The 15,130-nt window shown below is 44.4% G+C and overlaps 1 protein-coding gene across 6 annotated transcripts in view; it reads right to left on the bottom strand.

The window, feature by feature from the left end:
• The window catches only part of DTNB (dystrobrevin beta), a 350,654-nt gene that overhangs the window by 249,145 nt on the left and 86,379 nt on the right, over positions 1–15,130 (bottom strand). For all 6 annotated transcript variants that reach the window (XM_054022674.1, XM_054022675.1, XM_054022676.1 and 3 more), the window contains 2 exons: positions 14,331–14,485; positions 38–143 (listed from right to left, as the gene is read on the bottom strand). In XM_054022674.1, the coding sequence (XP_053878649.1) occupies positions 38–143; positions 14,331–14,485 (261 nt within the window). The remainder of the gene's footprint in view (positions 1–37; positions 144–14,330; positions 14,486–15,130) is intronic.

The raw sequence follows: 15,130 nt of genomic DNA, 5'->3' as shown, positions 1-15,130 counted from the left end.
GAACAGAAATTTCAGACATAATAAATATTTAACTTACCATTTTCTACATGTGCAAGTCTGTGCATGAGAGGTAGCCACACAAGGCACTGAGGGGGTGGATCAACCATCAATGTGTCTAAAAACATATTTAGCGTTATCTTTTTCTGTAAAACAAACAAAAACATGGCTCACTTTCAAAAGAGAACTTAATTCTCGGTAATTACCTCCATCCTATGGTTTCTTTAGTATTAATTTACTGAATACCAACAGTGTATTACATATTGTAAAGGACAGATACATTCACTCTCCCTCCCTAAGGACTTTTCAATCTTAATTAGACAGTACATCACAAACAAGATAGTACATACTACATTAATAAATAATCAATAAATACATAATACATAGGTAAATTCGAAGGGGGTGAGTATGTAGTCAGTACTTTGTGAGTGACAGCTGAAAGGGTTTGCAAAGAAGTGCTTTAAAAGGGGGATTCAAATGCAAAGAGGGAAGATTGTTTAGTGAACTAAGGGAGGAAGTTCCAAGCACATGGTACAATACTGAAAAAAATACAAAGACAAGGAAAGGAGGACTCAAAAGGAGTATTTAGGCATTAGTCATATGGCAAACAAGGGAAAAAGAAGAAATGAGAACAGAAACAGGTACAGAATTGTACTAAAATTTGAAAAAGTGGGCAAGGAAACTGATTTTAAATTAAGAGATTTAGGAAAGAAAGTGAGTGAAATTAATTTTCATACAGACAACAGTCTCTCCGGACCTAGACCCATGCTTTTCATGATCTCAGACAAATTGGCAAGGAAAGAAGGAAAGATATAAAATTGATAAAAATGCATATCAATGAGATTTGTCAGGAAGAAAAGCTAAGGAAACTATGGCTACAAGGAAAAAGTATTTAACTAGATAACTTCTTAAATAGTCTTCTTCCACTTTCAGAGGAGGAAACAAGACTGTGCAAGGCCAGCCACACCCTCTACTTTTCGGGAAGCTAAATCCCTTGCTCTGGCATGTGATCTGTGGGATAAAAACCACTCTTCTTGCCTCCCTATACATTGGTGGTACAACAAAGGGCCACCATGACAGGGATTAAAGAAGATGGTGGCAGCTCTGCTTATAGCAATGGAGCAAAAAAGGCCAAAGCCTTGTTTTCTAGGAGGAGGAAAATTGTCCACAATTCTCCCGAGCAGCAACCACCCAATGACTGAAGCACTCTTTTGGAGAAGCATGCTATGTCCAATTCACCAATATCTTTCTGGAGTTGGGAGAGGAAGATGTATGTGTTTGCCATCTCTTCCTGATGAGTACAAAATCATAGACATAAAGGGCTGGAAGAGACATTGAGAGGCCATCTATTCCAGCCCCCTATGCTAAGGCAGGATGAAGTATGCCTACATCATCCCCGACAGGTGTTTGTCCACCTGTTCTTATAAACTTCCAATGACGGGGTTCCACAACCTCCCTTGGAAGCCTTTTCCAGTACTTAACAACTCTTATAGTTAGAAAGTTTTTCCTTAATATCTAACCTCCCTTGCTGCAGATTAAGCCCATTACTTCTTGTAACTACCTTCACTGGATATGAGGACAATTGATCACCATCCTTTTTGCAACACCTCTTAACATGCCTGAAGACTTATCAGGTCCTTAACTCAGTTTTCTCTTCTCAAGACAATATACTCATTTTTTTAGCCTTTCCTCACAGGTAAGCATTCTAAATCTTTTATCATTTCTGTTGGTCACCTCTGGACTCACTCCAATTTGTCCACATCTTTCTTAAAGAGTGGCACACAGAAATGGACACAGTATTCCAGCTAAGATGTCGCCAGTGCCGAGGAGAGTGGGACAATTACCTCGCCTGTCTTACATAAGACACTCCTGTTAATGCCCCCAAGAACATTAGCCTTTTTCACAACTGCATCACATTGTTGACTCCTATTCAATTCATGAACCATTATAACCCCCAAATCCTTTTCAATAGTATTACTACCTCGTCAATTATTCTACATTTTGTAGTTGTGCATTTGATTTTTCCTTCCTAAGTATAGTACTTTGCATGTCTCTTTATTGAATTTCATCTTGTTGATTTCAGACCAATTCTCCAATTTGTCAAGATTGTTTTGAGTTCTAATCCTGTCCTTCAAAGTGCATGCATCCCGCCTCAGTTTGGTGTCTTCCACAAATTTCACAAGCATATTCTCCAGTCCATTATCTAACTCATTAATGAAAATATTGAATAGTACCTGGCCCGGGACAGAACCCTGCAGGACCCCACTAGATATATCCTGTCAGGTTAACAGTAAACCATTGATAACTGTTCTTTGATTGTGGCCTTTCAATCAGTCTCAGGGAGCTAGAGGGTAGTCACAATTACCTGTACCGATCACCAATAATGCACGACTTTAGGAGTGCTTGATCTTGCTCCTTTCAGTTGCTATAGGATGCCCTATGCCTAATCACCTTACCCTGCAGTTGAAGAACTTCTCTTCAACAGCCAGGCTGCCTGCTGCTGCCGGGAGGGAATCCCAAGAGAACTCATTCTCAATCATCACAGCAGGAACAGTCACATTCTTCTTAGGAGAGAAGGTGTGCCTGGAGACCCCTAATCTCCCTCGAAAAGTGTAAAAGTCCCTATTAGACTATTACTGATAATGCACAATGAACCTCTTTTTTCATACAATATGAGAGGCAGAGATACATCAATGCCTTAAAGAAACTAACTTCTCAGTGAGGCCAAGAAAAATTCTTAAATATACTGAAACAGACCTTCTGGTGTATAAGAGTGTCAAGCTGTCTGGAGTGGTTCAAGAGCGTGAGTGCCAACCTCAGGCAGACTGTGACGAAGCAGGGCACAAACCCCAAATTGGTTGTGAGTTCTATATTTAGATTTCACCAAGCAAGTATAAAGTGTGAACTCCTCAAGCACTGTAACAGCCTTAACATGGAGTCCCAGACAGTCCTCTTGGGTACTCTAGTGTATCTTGCCATTCAGGTAAGCCTGCCTTTGTGATAATATCACCGTAATATTCAGGTTATTCCCAGTCCCAAAGAACCAGTCACTTATCCCAGGTCAATTGCACCTTAGATCTCACCAGACACTTGTAGCCAATCCTATTAAAAAAGATTTATTAACTAAGAAAAAGAAATAAGTTATTTACAATATTAAAGCACATAAACATACAAACACAAATGAATTACAGTCTTAAGTTTCAAAGAGTAATAGAAGCTTCTACAATATAGAGCTTGCTTATGTCCTTCAGGGCTAACCCAGGACAAGCACTGGGGATCTTTTGCTTATGCTTAGTAATCCTTGACCCTCAGAGTCCAAGCATCATGAACATACAGTTTTTTCCTTGTTAGGGATTTTTATTCACTTCCCACAAAGATCAAGCTGATTGGATGAGTCCAAATGGATGTCTCCTCTTCATGGGTGTGGGGCGAGCCTTTTGTGTTTTGGAATCTTTTGTCCTTTGGTGTTCCACAATGATTTGTCTGGTGACTATGGGCCTTCTTTTGTTGGGCAGGAGGTAACACTTCCTGTGGCAAAACTATTATTTCAGATGTGGTAATGCTTCTCTTCTGACTAGTGGTTTACTATTTCAGAGGAAAAACAACGAGGAGTCCAGTGGCACCTTAAAGACAGATTTATTTGGGCATAAGCTTCCGTGGGTAAAAAACCCACTTCAGTTCTAGAGCAAAGACTCAAATATTACCTTATAACATAGGACACAGATATTAAAAGTGAGGTTAATGCATGCAGCAACTTATAAGCATTTCGTAAAATATAAACACTAAACATACTCTTATAAATCTAATACCTATTTTAACAATACTAACACACAGGTGAGTCAGACTTGTTTCTAGTTATGTATTGGTCAGTGTGCATTTGAGGCCTAGGGGCCTTGCATGAGCTGGCACCTGGTCTGCCAGCATGATAAGGAGTTCACATCTATTACCTCTGGTTTGATCACTTACAATACATAATATGTGAGTGTGTGTGTACAACTATTACAGTCACAAAGAACCATCATACCAACAATGCTGAATGGCACTTGGAGAAAACAGAGGTCTTGATGAGGGACAGAGATAGCCTCGAAGGACCTTCTGGGGCCAAAATGTTGATCGTCAGGTCCTCCGACTACTCGGCCTGCAGACCTATGTTGCACGCCACCCTACGAAGAATGTCCTGGTGGGCGTAGCTGTCTATGTGGGGCAGTCCGGAGACAGAGGTGCCCGCAACAGCCTCGTCTGGGGAGGACGACGAGGAGGCTAATGAGGGAACAGGGTCCTCCTGTCCCTCCTGCTCGGCAGAAACCTCCCGTCCTGTCTTGCTGGCTGGACCAGGTAGACCAGAGTCCTGCTCAGGAACCAGAGTTGGAGTTGGTTCCTGGTTGGGGGGCGGGGCCTTTAGACTGGGCGCCCTGCACCTGGTGGTATGCTCAAAGGGTCCAAAATGGCCACTGCACTGGTCCCTGCCACTGCACAGGCCACGGCCTGGCCCCCACCTCAGAGTGTCCACAGCCTGACCGGTGCTGGCCCCACTCTGAGTATCTAGATCCTGTCTCTGAGTCCAAAGACCGGGATCGGGACCACAAAGGCCAGGGCAGTGCCAAGCAGAGCTGATCCTGCTAGCAGCGCCACTCTGGTGTCGACACGTTGGAGAGCTGTGCAACAAGGCTAGAGAGTGGTGCCATGATCTGGAGCTGTGCGGAGTCACTGAGCAGCGCCAGGGCCGGTGCTGGGAGCGGGACCTGCTGCACGATGGGGATCGACGCACGGATCAGCATCGCGACCAGAAGCACTGGCACAACCTGGAGCAGTGCCACGAGTCTGACCGGTGCTGCAATTGCAAGCAGCACCGGGATTCCGAGTGGTGCCAGGATTCTATCAGCGGTGCTGAGGGCCGGACCATCACCAGTTTGCCTCAAGATGGTGCCACTCGATGCGGTACAGTTGTCCAGGGTGGATGGCAGTTCCACATCCTCGATGACCTGGTCTGGGAAGTCCAATGGCACTGGACTCCACGGTCCCCCTTGCGGGGCCGAAGTCAACTGTGCTGTCTCCGCAGACTTTGGCGCTGGGTGCTCCTCGTGCGGACGCGCCCCACTGGCTGGCTCCAGAGGGGTGGACCTCTGGGACGGAGAGCTGCTCCTCCCTTGCTTCCAGTGCTGCTTCTGCACCGGGGAGTGGGAGCGGTGCCGGGTCGATCCTGCTGGTTTCGGCACCGGGGAGCAGCGGTGCCGCAGGTCTCTGCCAGTGTCCTTCCGCGGTGCCGCTTCCACCACTGTCGCCGGGGCGCTACGCACCGATGAACTTGCCGCACCGGTGGAGGCTGAGGTCTAAGTGCTGCCTCCATAAGGAGCTGCTTGAAGTGAAAGTCTCGCTCCTTTTTGGTTCTGGGGCAAAACCCTTTACAAATCCTGCACTGATTGGCTTGGTGAGCCTCTCCCAGACACTTCAGACAAGTGTCGCAGGGATCGCCCGTTGCCATGGGCTTGCTGCAGGACTTGCAGGGCTTGAACCCCTGGGACTTGGGCATGTAAGCCCTCCCAAGGAAACGTGATCGGGACAGAAGGTAACCCCCTCCGCCCAGCTGCTAATTACTAATACTAACTAACAACTAAAAACTAATACTTATAGAGAACAAACGAAGCTAGGGAAACGTGGTAGAACTTGCTGAGCAAGACGCCACAGTTCCAACGACCATCACTGGTGGTAAGAAGGAACTGAGGAGGCAGCAGATCGGCAGGGTCATATATTGAGCACCATGAAGGCGCCACTCCAGGGGGCTCCACAGCTAACCCAACAAGTGCTGCTAGGCATGAGGCGCGTGCACATCTAATTGGAATCGATACGAGCAATCACCCGAAGAAGAACAAGAAATTTACATTTCATCACAAAGATGGTTCAAACCTCACGTTCACAAGAGACTATTTGTCACCATGACTCATCAAAGGTGTTTCTAGCACAGTAAATTGAATTACAAAGAGGGGAGGAAAAACATTTGACCTCACTCTCCTCACACTTTTTAGGCTCTATACCCCTTTCCAAATAATGTAATCTACCACATACCCCCATCTGAGATAGGGTCTTAATATACCCATGAAAACACCAAAAAAAAGGTCTAGGAGGGCTAACATGATGCGTTGTCCGCCATTACAGGATTTTTCTCGCATACCCCCTGATGAGAGCTTGCGTACCCCCCAGGGGTACATGTACCCCAGTTTGAAAACCATTGAGTGAGGCATTTACCTGAGTTTTATCTTTTTATTTCCTTGGTAACCAATTCTGACTTTATGCCTCATTACTTGTAGTCACTTAAAATTTATCTTTCTGTAGTTAATAAACTTGTTTTATTGTTTTACTTAATCAGTCTGTTTGGATTAAAATGTCTGGGAGATTCCATTTTGGATAACAAAGATGGTGCATATCATTTTCCACTAATGAAATGACAGGCTTTATACGAGCTTGTTTTGTCCAGTAGTGTGCTGGGCAGTACAAGATGCACATTTCTTGGGGGAAGTCTGGGTCTAGAGAATCTGCTGCCGTTCTTCTGCAGTGTAATTTATAAGTGGCTAGCTAGTAGCATTCAATACTGTGTAGCTGGGAGCAAGTTGCATGTTGGAGGCTGTATGTTAACTGGCCAGGAGTGGCTGTTCATCAGTAAAGCAGTGTAAAAGGAATCCCAGAAAGGAGAAATGAAGAGAGACAGCTATTCAGCAGTTCACATTGTCACAATAACATGATCCAATGGCCAGAAGTTGAAGCGAGACAAATAAGGCATAAATTTGTAATGGCGAGTCTGACTGTTGGAACAGTTAACCAAGGAGAGGAGACTGTGGAACTGATGCCACAGTAATGTCTTTCTGGGTTAGGAATTGCTGTGGTGCCGGAGATAGTGGTGCCAAATGTGGTAATATGATAGACAGATGTCCGTTTGACTTGCGCATCGACCTCATCAGTGCCAGAGGTGGCTGCATGATTGGTGTTGTCTCGGTTACCGGTGCCATGGAGGAGACATGGCTGGATCTATGTCTCAACTCCTTGGCTTTTGGCTCCGTGGCACAGCTAATGCCAGAGGTGCCGGGAGAATCGGACTCTCGGGGCTGTTGGAACCGATGGCAAAGATTTGCAGGGGACCACTTCTTTTTGTGCAACTCCCTCTGTGCAGAATTTGAGGCTCTCTTCCTCTTTTCAAGAGAGGATGGAGCCGTGCTCTTTGCTGGTTCAGACCATGTGGGTGACCACTTGGTGGAGGACTTTTGGTCATCTTTGTCAGATCCTGGCTGGAGTGACTTCTCCATAAAGATCATCTTAAGGAGGAAATCCCAGTGATGATGGGTTCTTGCCTTCAAATTGTTGCAGTGAGTGCACTTAGATGGTATGTGTGCTTCACAAAGGCAACTCATGCACAGAGAATGTCTGTCAGACCTTGGTATCACCTCGCGGCAGGAGCCGCGTCTCTTAAAACCAGGAGAGCCTGGCATGAATATTGAAAGTTCATGTACCTGCAGGAGACAAAACTAAAATATTTTTTTTTAAAACTACTAACAACTATCTAATTAACTATACTAAACTGGAGGAGAATACATCTAACAAGTATTTCTATCTATTTAACTATAGGAAGAGGAGATATCACACTGTTCTGAGCTATGTCTTCAGCTGAGGACGGTTGAGAAGGAACTGAGGAGTTCGGGCCATGAGTGTGCTGACCGAGACTCCAATGACCACGAGACAGTTGCTACGCACGTGCAGCCCAACCAGGTACGGTTATCGAAAATATCCAATCAACAGTGCCGGGACACACCATCAACTGAAGTGAAGTGGAGCACCCACAGGGACAGCACCCGAAGAAGAATCAATATCTCTAGCTAGTAGTGATTTCCCTATTATAAAGGAAAGCCAAGTCCTCTGTTGGCCAGGTACGCCAGGTGACTGAGAATCCAAGTCTACAGTTGATACAGATTCTTCAGCACCAGGAAACCTCACTCCTTGGTAGATAAGGCTTCCCTGGGTCCTGCCTTTAAGAGGGGGACAAGAACCCAGTTAGCCAGGCCCAGACACCACCAGTGGAGAAAAGGCACAGTACTTTCATAGTATTTACTCCAAAAGGGTCAAATGAGGTATCTAAGGAAGTTTACATCATATTGATTCTCATAATCATTGCATGACTTATGTGTGGGTAATATTTGAGAAATTGTATGTATGTGTTCATATATAAATCAGGCATTGCAAAGCCAAACCAAAAGAGGCCCCATTTACATGTGAAAGCTAACAGGAAAAACAGGTCGACGGGGAAGACATGAAACAAACAGAAGTATGAGGTGACATCTTGGAGCTAGCATTCCAGGAAAGAAAACACAGGGCGTCAACCTCACTCTGGGGACAAAAACAACAAACTTTGGGATATAAGAGAAAGGCAAAAGGATGCCTGTTTTATCCTGCGCTTGCTCAGGTAACCAGGCAGTGTGGTTATACCTATGAAAACAGGTCTCAACCAACCTTGGTTGAAATGCTGCTAGAAAGGGCTTACATGAGAAACTGGTTTAGCTGAGATTAGCATAGAATCATAGGACTGAAAGGGACCTTGAGAGGTCATCTAGTCCAGTCCCCTGCACTCCTGGCAGGACTAAGTATTATCTAGACCAGGGGTCAGCAACCTTTGGCACCCGGCTCATCAGGGTAAAATGCTGGCGGGCCAGGCCGGTTTGTTTATCTGGAGTGTTCACAGGCACAGAGCCCCACAGCTCCCACTGGCTGCAGTTTGCAGTTCCCGACCAATGGGAGCTGTGGGAAGCGGCGTGGGCCGAGGGACCTGCTAGCCACTGCTTCCCGCAACTCCCACTGGCCGGGAACAGCGAACCGCAGCCAGTGGGATGCTCCAGATAAACAAACCGACCCGGCCCACCAGTGGTTTTACCCTTACGGGCCGGGTGCCAAAGGTTGCCGACCCCTGATCTAGACCATTGCTGACAGGTGTTTGTCTAACCAATGATGGAGATTCCACAACCTCCCTAGGCAATTTATTCCAGTGCTTAACCACCCTGACAGTTAGGAACATTTTCCTAATGTCCAACCTAAACCTCCCTTGCTGCAATTTAAGCCCACTGCTTCTTGTCCTATCCTCAGAGGTTAAGAAAAACAATTTTTTTCCCTTCTCCTTGTAACAACCTTTTACATACTTGAAAACTGTTATGTCCCCTATCAGTCTTCTCTTCTCCAGGCTAAACAAACCCAGTTTTTTCAATCTTCCCTCATAGGTCATGTTTTCTAGACCTTTAATCATTTTTGTTTCTCTTCTCTGAATTCACTCAGATTTGTCCACATCTTTCTTGAAATGTGATGCCCAGAACTGGACACAATACTCCAGTTGAGGCCTAATCAGCACAGAGCAGAGCGGAAGAATTACTTCTTGTGTCTTGCTTATAACACTCCTGCTAATACATCCTAGAAAGATGTTCACTTTTTTTGCAACAGTGTTACACCGTTCACTCATATTTAGCATCTGGTCCACTATGACCCCCAGATCCCGTTCTGCAGTACTCCTTCCTAGGCAGTCATTTCCCATTTGGTATGTGTGCAACTGATTTGAATTTCATCCTATTTACTTCAGACCATTTCTCCAGTTTGTCCAGATCATTTTGAATTTTAATCCTATCCTCCAAAGCACTTGCAACCCCTCCCAGCTTGGTATCATCCACAAACTTCATAAGTGTACTCTCTATGCCTTTATCTAAATCACTGATGAAGATATTGAATAGAACCGGACCCAAAACTGATCCCTGCGGGACCCCACTCGTTATGTCCTTCCAGCATGACTGTGAACCACTGATAACTACTCTCTGGGAACGGTTTTCCAACCAGTTTTGCACCCACCCTGTAGTAGCTCCATCTAGGTTGCATTTCCCTAGTTTATTTATGAGAAGGTCATGTGAGACAGTATCAAAACCTTTACTGAAGTCAAGATATACCACATATACCACTTCCCCCCCATCCACAAGTTGTGTTACCCTGTCAAAGAAAGCTATCAGGTTGGTTTGACATGATTTGTTCTTGACAAATCCATGCTGACTGCTACTTATCACATTATCTTCTAGGTATTTGCAAATTGGTTGCTTAATTATTTACTCCATTATCTTTGAGTACAGAAAGTAAGCTGACTGGTCTGTAATTCCCTGGGTTGTCCCTATTTCCCTTTTTATAGATGAGCACTACATTTGTCCTTTTCCAGTCTTCTGGAATCGCTCCCGTCTTCCATGACTTTTCAAAGATGATGGCTAATGGCTCAGATATCTCCTCAGTGAGCTCCTTGAGTATTCTAGGATGCATTTCATCAGGGCCTGGTGACTTGAAGACATCTACTTTATCGAAGTAATATTTAACTTGTTCTTTCCCTATTTTAGCCTCTTCTGATCGTATCTTATTTTCACTGATATTCCTATGTTAGACATCCAATCACTGCCAACCTTCTTGGTGAAAACCGAAACAAAGAAGTCATAAAGCACCTCTGCCATTTCCACATTTTCTGTTATTGTTTTTCCCCCTTCATTGAGTAATGGTCCTACCCCATCCTTGGTCTTCCTCTTGCTTCTAATGTATTTGTAGAATGTTTTCTTGTTATCCTTTATGTCTCTTTTTTGATTTTTAGATCATTGACGATCTCCTGGTTAAGCCAGGGTGGTCTCTTGCCATACTTCCTATCTTTCCTACGCATGTTAAAGTTAAGTGTGTTATATTTTTGTTATATATGTTACCTGTTATTCTTATTACCTGTGCTCACTATCTTTTAGTGTTTCCCTTAGTTAATAAACTTACATTTGATTTTACTATAGATTACAGTTCTGTGTTGTTATATTGGAGCTGATACTTAGTTGAATCAAACAAGGGGTGGGTGTGTGCGCGCGTGTACCCTATTCCCTTGGGAGTAGTGAACCTGGTAATTACTGTGACTGTCCAGCGACAGGGACTGGATGCTACAGGGAATGCTTTGGAGTGGCTTGGGAGTTGGGGTGCGCCTATTTTTAACCTGCAAGGCGAAGTAGGGGCTGATAGAGCCTTGGGGAGTGTGCTTGAGTGGCTGAAGGGCTGACATCCCAAGCAGGGACTTGACATCCAGCTACCATAAGAAATTCCCTCATGCTGGTGGCAGGGGAGTAAGTGGTGACTCGCAACCCCCCTAAAAGTTTCACACTCTGATCAAACGATGCATAAGCCTTCTTTCTGAAGTAGTGAATTTAATCTGGTACTAGAATTGTGCCAAATCCCCTTTTTGCCTGAGTAAAGACTGTGCCCATTTTCTTTTATTAAATGGCAAAAAACTTAGTTAATGCAGAATTAAGGTTGCCCAGTGGTAGCTCTTGTTCTTCCAGAATGTCAATTTCAACAAAACTCAAATTTGTGAAAACCAGGAAATACAGAGTTAAGGTACACAGCTATTTAACCTTACCTCTGCCTCCCTGGAGCTGGCAATAGCCACTGGGAATTATTTGCATACACTCCAGCTGCCTTCACTGTGTTAGATGTAGCTTTATTGGATGGTGGAGGAATAAGCAGAACTGTGATTATCATCTGCGGGGAGGGCTGTAGCCTAGGAGTCAAGGGATGAGCTCTCCCTGACCCTGTGTGTGTGTGAGATCAAATGAAAGAACTGCACGTGTGCCTTGGGAGATCCAGTATGCCTCATTTCATCACTGTGTTGTATAGGCTGTGTCACTGACAAGGCACAGGGGTTTTCCTGCCCGGGGGATTGTCAGCAGTTAGGTGGGAGATAAGCGTGGGTTATGAGTTTAAGGAAGGCTAAGTGAAAGTAGAGTGTTTGATGGTACTGTGTGCAGAAAGGTGAAGGGTTCGTAATAAGGTTGAAGGAGTTGTAAAATGTAGTAGATGCACTATTCTTACTGTGGAGTAAGCTAAGTGTGAGAGTTTAAGGAGCTCTTGTTCAATACCGGGCAAAAGCAGAGATAGTATGCACGGTTATGGGCACCACTCAAAAAGGGCATTGTTAGGTTGCGTGGGTGTGTACCTTAATTCTGTTTTTCCTGGTTTTCACAGGTTTCAGTTTTGCTGAAATTGAGATTCTGGAAAGGCACAAGCTATATCCAGGCCACCTTAAATCTGCATTAACAAAGTTGTTGCCATTTAATTTCCTAATGTTTCTAGAAGAAAAAGAAAAAAAGTTGGTTGTAGACATTAGGGGTCATTGAGGCAGTTGTAATTAGCATGTACACCTCTACCCCGATATAATGCGACTCGATAGAACACGAATTTGGACATAACGCGGTAAAGCAGCGCTCCAGGGGGGCGGGGCTGCGCACTCCGGCGGATCAAAGCAACTTCAATATAATGCGGTTTCACCTATAACGCGGTAAGAGTTTTTGGCTCCCGAGGACAGCGTTATATCGGAGTAGAGGTGTATGTGTATAGTTCAGATGCTCCTGTGAATGGGTATTTGATAACTAGTTTTTACATAGCACTTTTCATCAGTAGATCTCAAGAAGGGAAATATCATTATTCTCCCTTACAGATAGGGAAACTGAAGCATAGAGAGATGAAGTGACTTGGCCAAAGTGACCCCGCACTCCAGTGGCAGAGCTGAGAATAGAGCCCAGGTTTTCTGAGTCCGAGTCTACTGTTCGCTCCACTAAGCCACTCCATTGCTATGTGATTTCAAAGTGCTCTCCTGCCCCCTGTACTCTTTTTTGCAGTGGGAAGAGGATAATGGTTGTGCCTTGAAATGTCTGCAGTGTTTAGTTGCTAACAGAGTTGGTGAGAGAAATCTCAGACATAGTCTGTGTCCCCAAAACTTGACAATTTTATTACAAGGGCGGTTACAGTAACTTAAAGCATTCAAAAGAAGACTGGTGTTCTCTCGCCTCACCCCGTCTCCCAACTATTCCCTACAACATATAGCCCCCGCCCACCATCACCACCTCACCCTCCCCTTCCCATCCCATTAAGCCATTATCATTTTAGAAGCATGGTGTGAAACAAAAAAATAAAAACACTGGTAGATGCTAAATTTTCATAAGCTTTCCCCCCCCCCCCAACCCATGGGTCTGTATCTCAGAAACTTCTTGCTCAAATAACCCCAAATTTGGCTCACTAATCCTAACTCCCACTCCCATTAAGCACAGCAAATTTCAAGACAATCTGAGTACCCATACAGATATTTGAATTTAGAAAAATCATCCTTTAAACAGAAATATTTTCTCAATCTCAATTGTAGAAGAGTTGGTCTTCCTCTGTAATACAGCATGAAATTAATCATCAGCAACTGCTTTGCCATTTCCAGATCCCCAACAATCCTGAAAGCATAGCAGGCTCTGAGAGGTGTGAAGCGGCCCATTCATCTCAGTGTGATTGTCTCAACTGAATGAGAACACCCCATGGAGATAAATACAGCCTAAAACAATAGGTCTGACACAGAGGTTCTCAAACTATGGGGGTATGCCTCCCTATGGAGCAGGGCCGGGTCTAGGTTTTTTGCCCCAAGGAAAAAAAAAAAAAAAAAAAAACCTCCGGGAGTGCAACTGCCAACGCAAAAAAAAAAAGGTGTCCAGAATGCCGCCGCTGAAATTGTGCCGCCCCAAGCATGTGCTTGGTTTGCTGGTGCTATGGAGATGCCAGTTGCCTGTCTTTTGGCCCGGGGTATAGTGCTGCTGGAGCGGTCTGGACCATTGCTCTGGCACCTGCACTCTGACTTCAGAAATAAAAATCTGCACAAACTTGCACTCCGGCCCCTCTCCCATCAAGGTTCGCACGTGACTGATGCCTGCTGCACTAGATACCCTGTGCCCCTACTGTTTGAAACGCTGTACTGTAGTCCAGCCCCTCTATTGAGAAAGGAACTGAGGGCTGTTCACCCAACATGGCCCTATATACCCTTGCTATGAGGGGCACAAGGATAGATAGGGTGCATGCACAAACTGAATGGGCAGGGCTACTGAAAGTCTCCGATCAAAGGCACATGAGCACCTGAAGTGGAGCACCTATAGGGCCAATACTCGAAGGTGAACCCATTGTTCAAATGGCCCCAATTTTGGATCAGTAACCAAACCCCACTCCCCCAAGACGGGCATCAAATTTCAAAGCAATCCAAGTAACCATGGTGATTTTAGAGCATTTACTGCTACGCTTGAAACAGAAATCTGATTTCAACCTTAACTACAGTGGAGCTAGCACTCTGCTATCATTTACTCAGACCCTCTTAAAATTTTTTGGTGTACACAACACACAAACTTAAAAAGAGTGTACATACAAACCATAACAGAAGTCGTCACTGGATTTCAGAAGGCGGCCCTATTTCAACATGCAATACACAATCACATTTTGTTAACTCTTACTTGTTGTGGGAAACATGTCCGTACGGAATGTTCTGTGTATCCAAAAGAAGGCCCTTCAAATACAGCTGTTGGAAGTTTTAAAACTTCTCTCAAAAACTGATCAAACTTTGTAAATATCATCAATCCATTGGAATCTGACATTTGGGAGAAAATATCTATAAGAAGAACAAAATAAAGTAAAACCTTAGAGTAAATATAAGTTTACTGAAAAATGTATTATGTTTTCCACCAAAAAGGTTTTTTTAGTTATGCCATCTATTTCTACTTGTTTACCATGAACATCAATTTTATATTACTTCTTTCCAAGTTACAATATAAAACTGAACATGAATGCACTTCATTTATTATATACTCCAGGTTCTCTCCCCACATTCCTATACAATATATTCTTCCAATGTACTAAAAATCTCAAAGCCTAATATGTTGAAGACAAGACAGGTCAATTTGGGATGTGTGGAGTGTAGTAGAAAGAGAGCCTTGAAGCATGGGCCTGGGGAAAGGCCTGAGGCCTGAACCAAAGTCAGCAAAACTTATGTTATGAGCAACAATTAGGCCCTGTCAAAAGCAGATGCTTGCCGGCAAGTCAGTGTGCAGTACGTGAACTTGGCATCAGTACTGCTAGCATTGCTAAAACACACTGAATATGTAAACACATCTCAGCAGGTCAGCACAAGAACACCCTAACCTCGCACACGATAAGATGGTTTGACAGAAGTGATGAATTGGCAGAGCCATTGGTCATTATCGTTGAAGACTCGTGGCGATCGGGGAGGTCCCAGACGATTGGAAAAAGGCAAATA

This window comes from Malaclemys terrapin, chromosome 3 (genome assembly GCF_027887155.1).
Source record: "Malaclemys terrapin pileata isolate rMalTer1 chromosome 3, rMalTer1.hap1, whole genome shotgun sequence".
In the NCBI taxonomy this organism is placed as follows: domain Eukaryota; kingdom Metazoa; phylum Chordata; order Testudines; family Emydidae; genus Malaclemys; species Malaclemys terrapin.
Note: the sequence above shows the minus strand (reverse complement) of the source record. Positions and strands in the feature narration are given on the sequence as shown.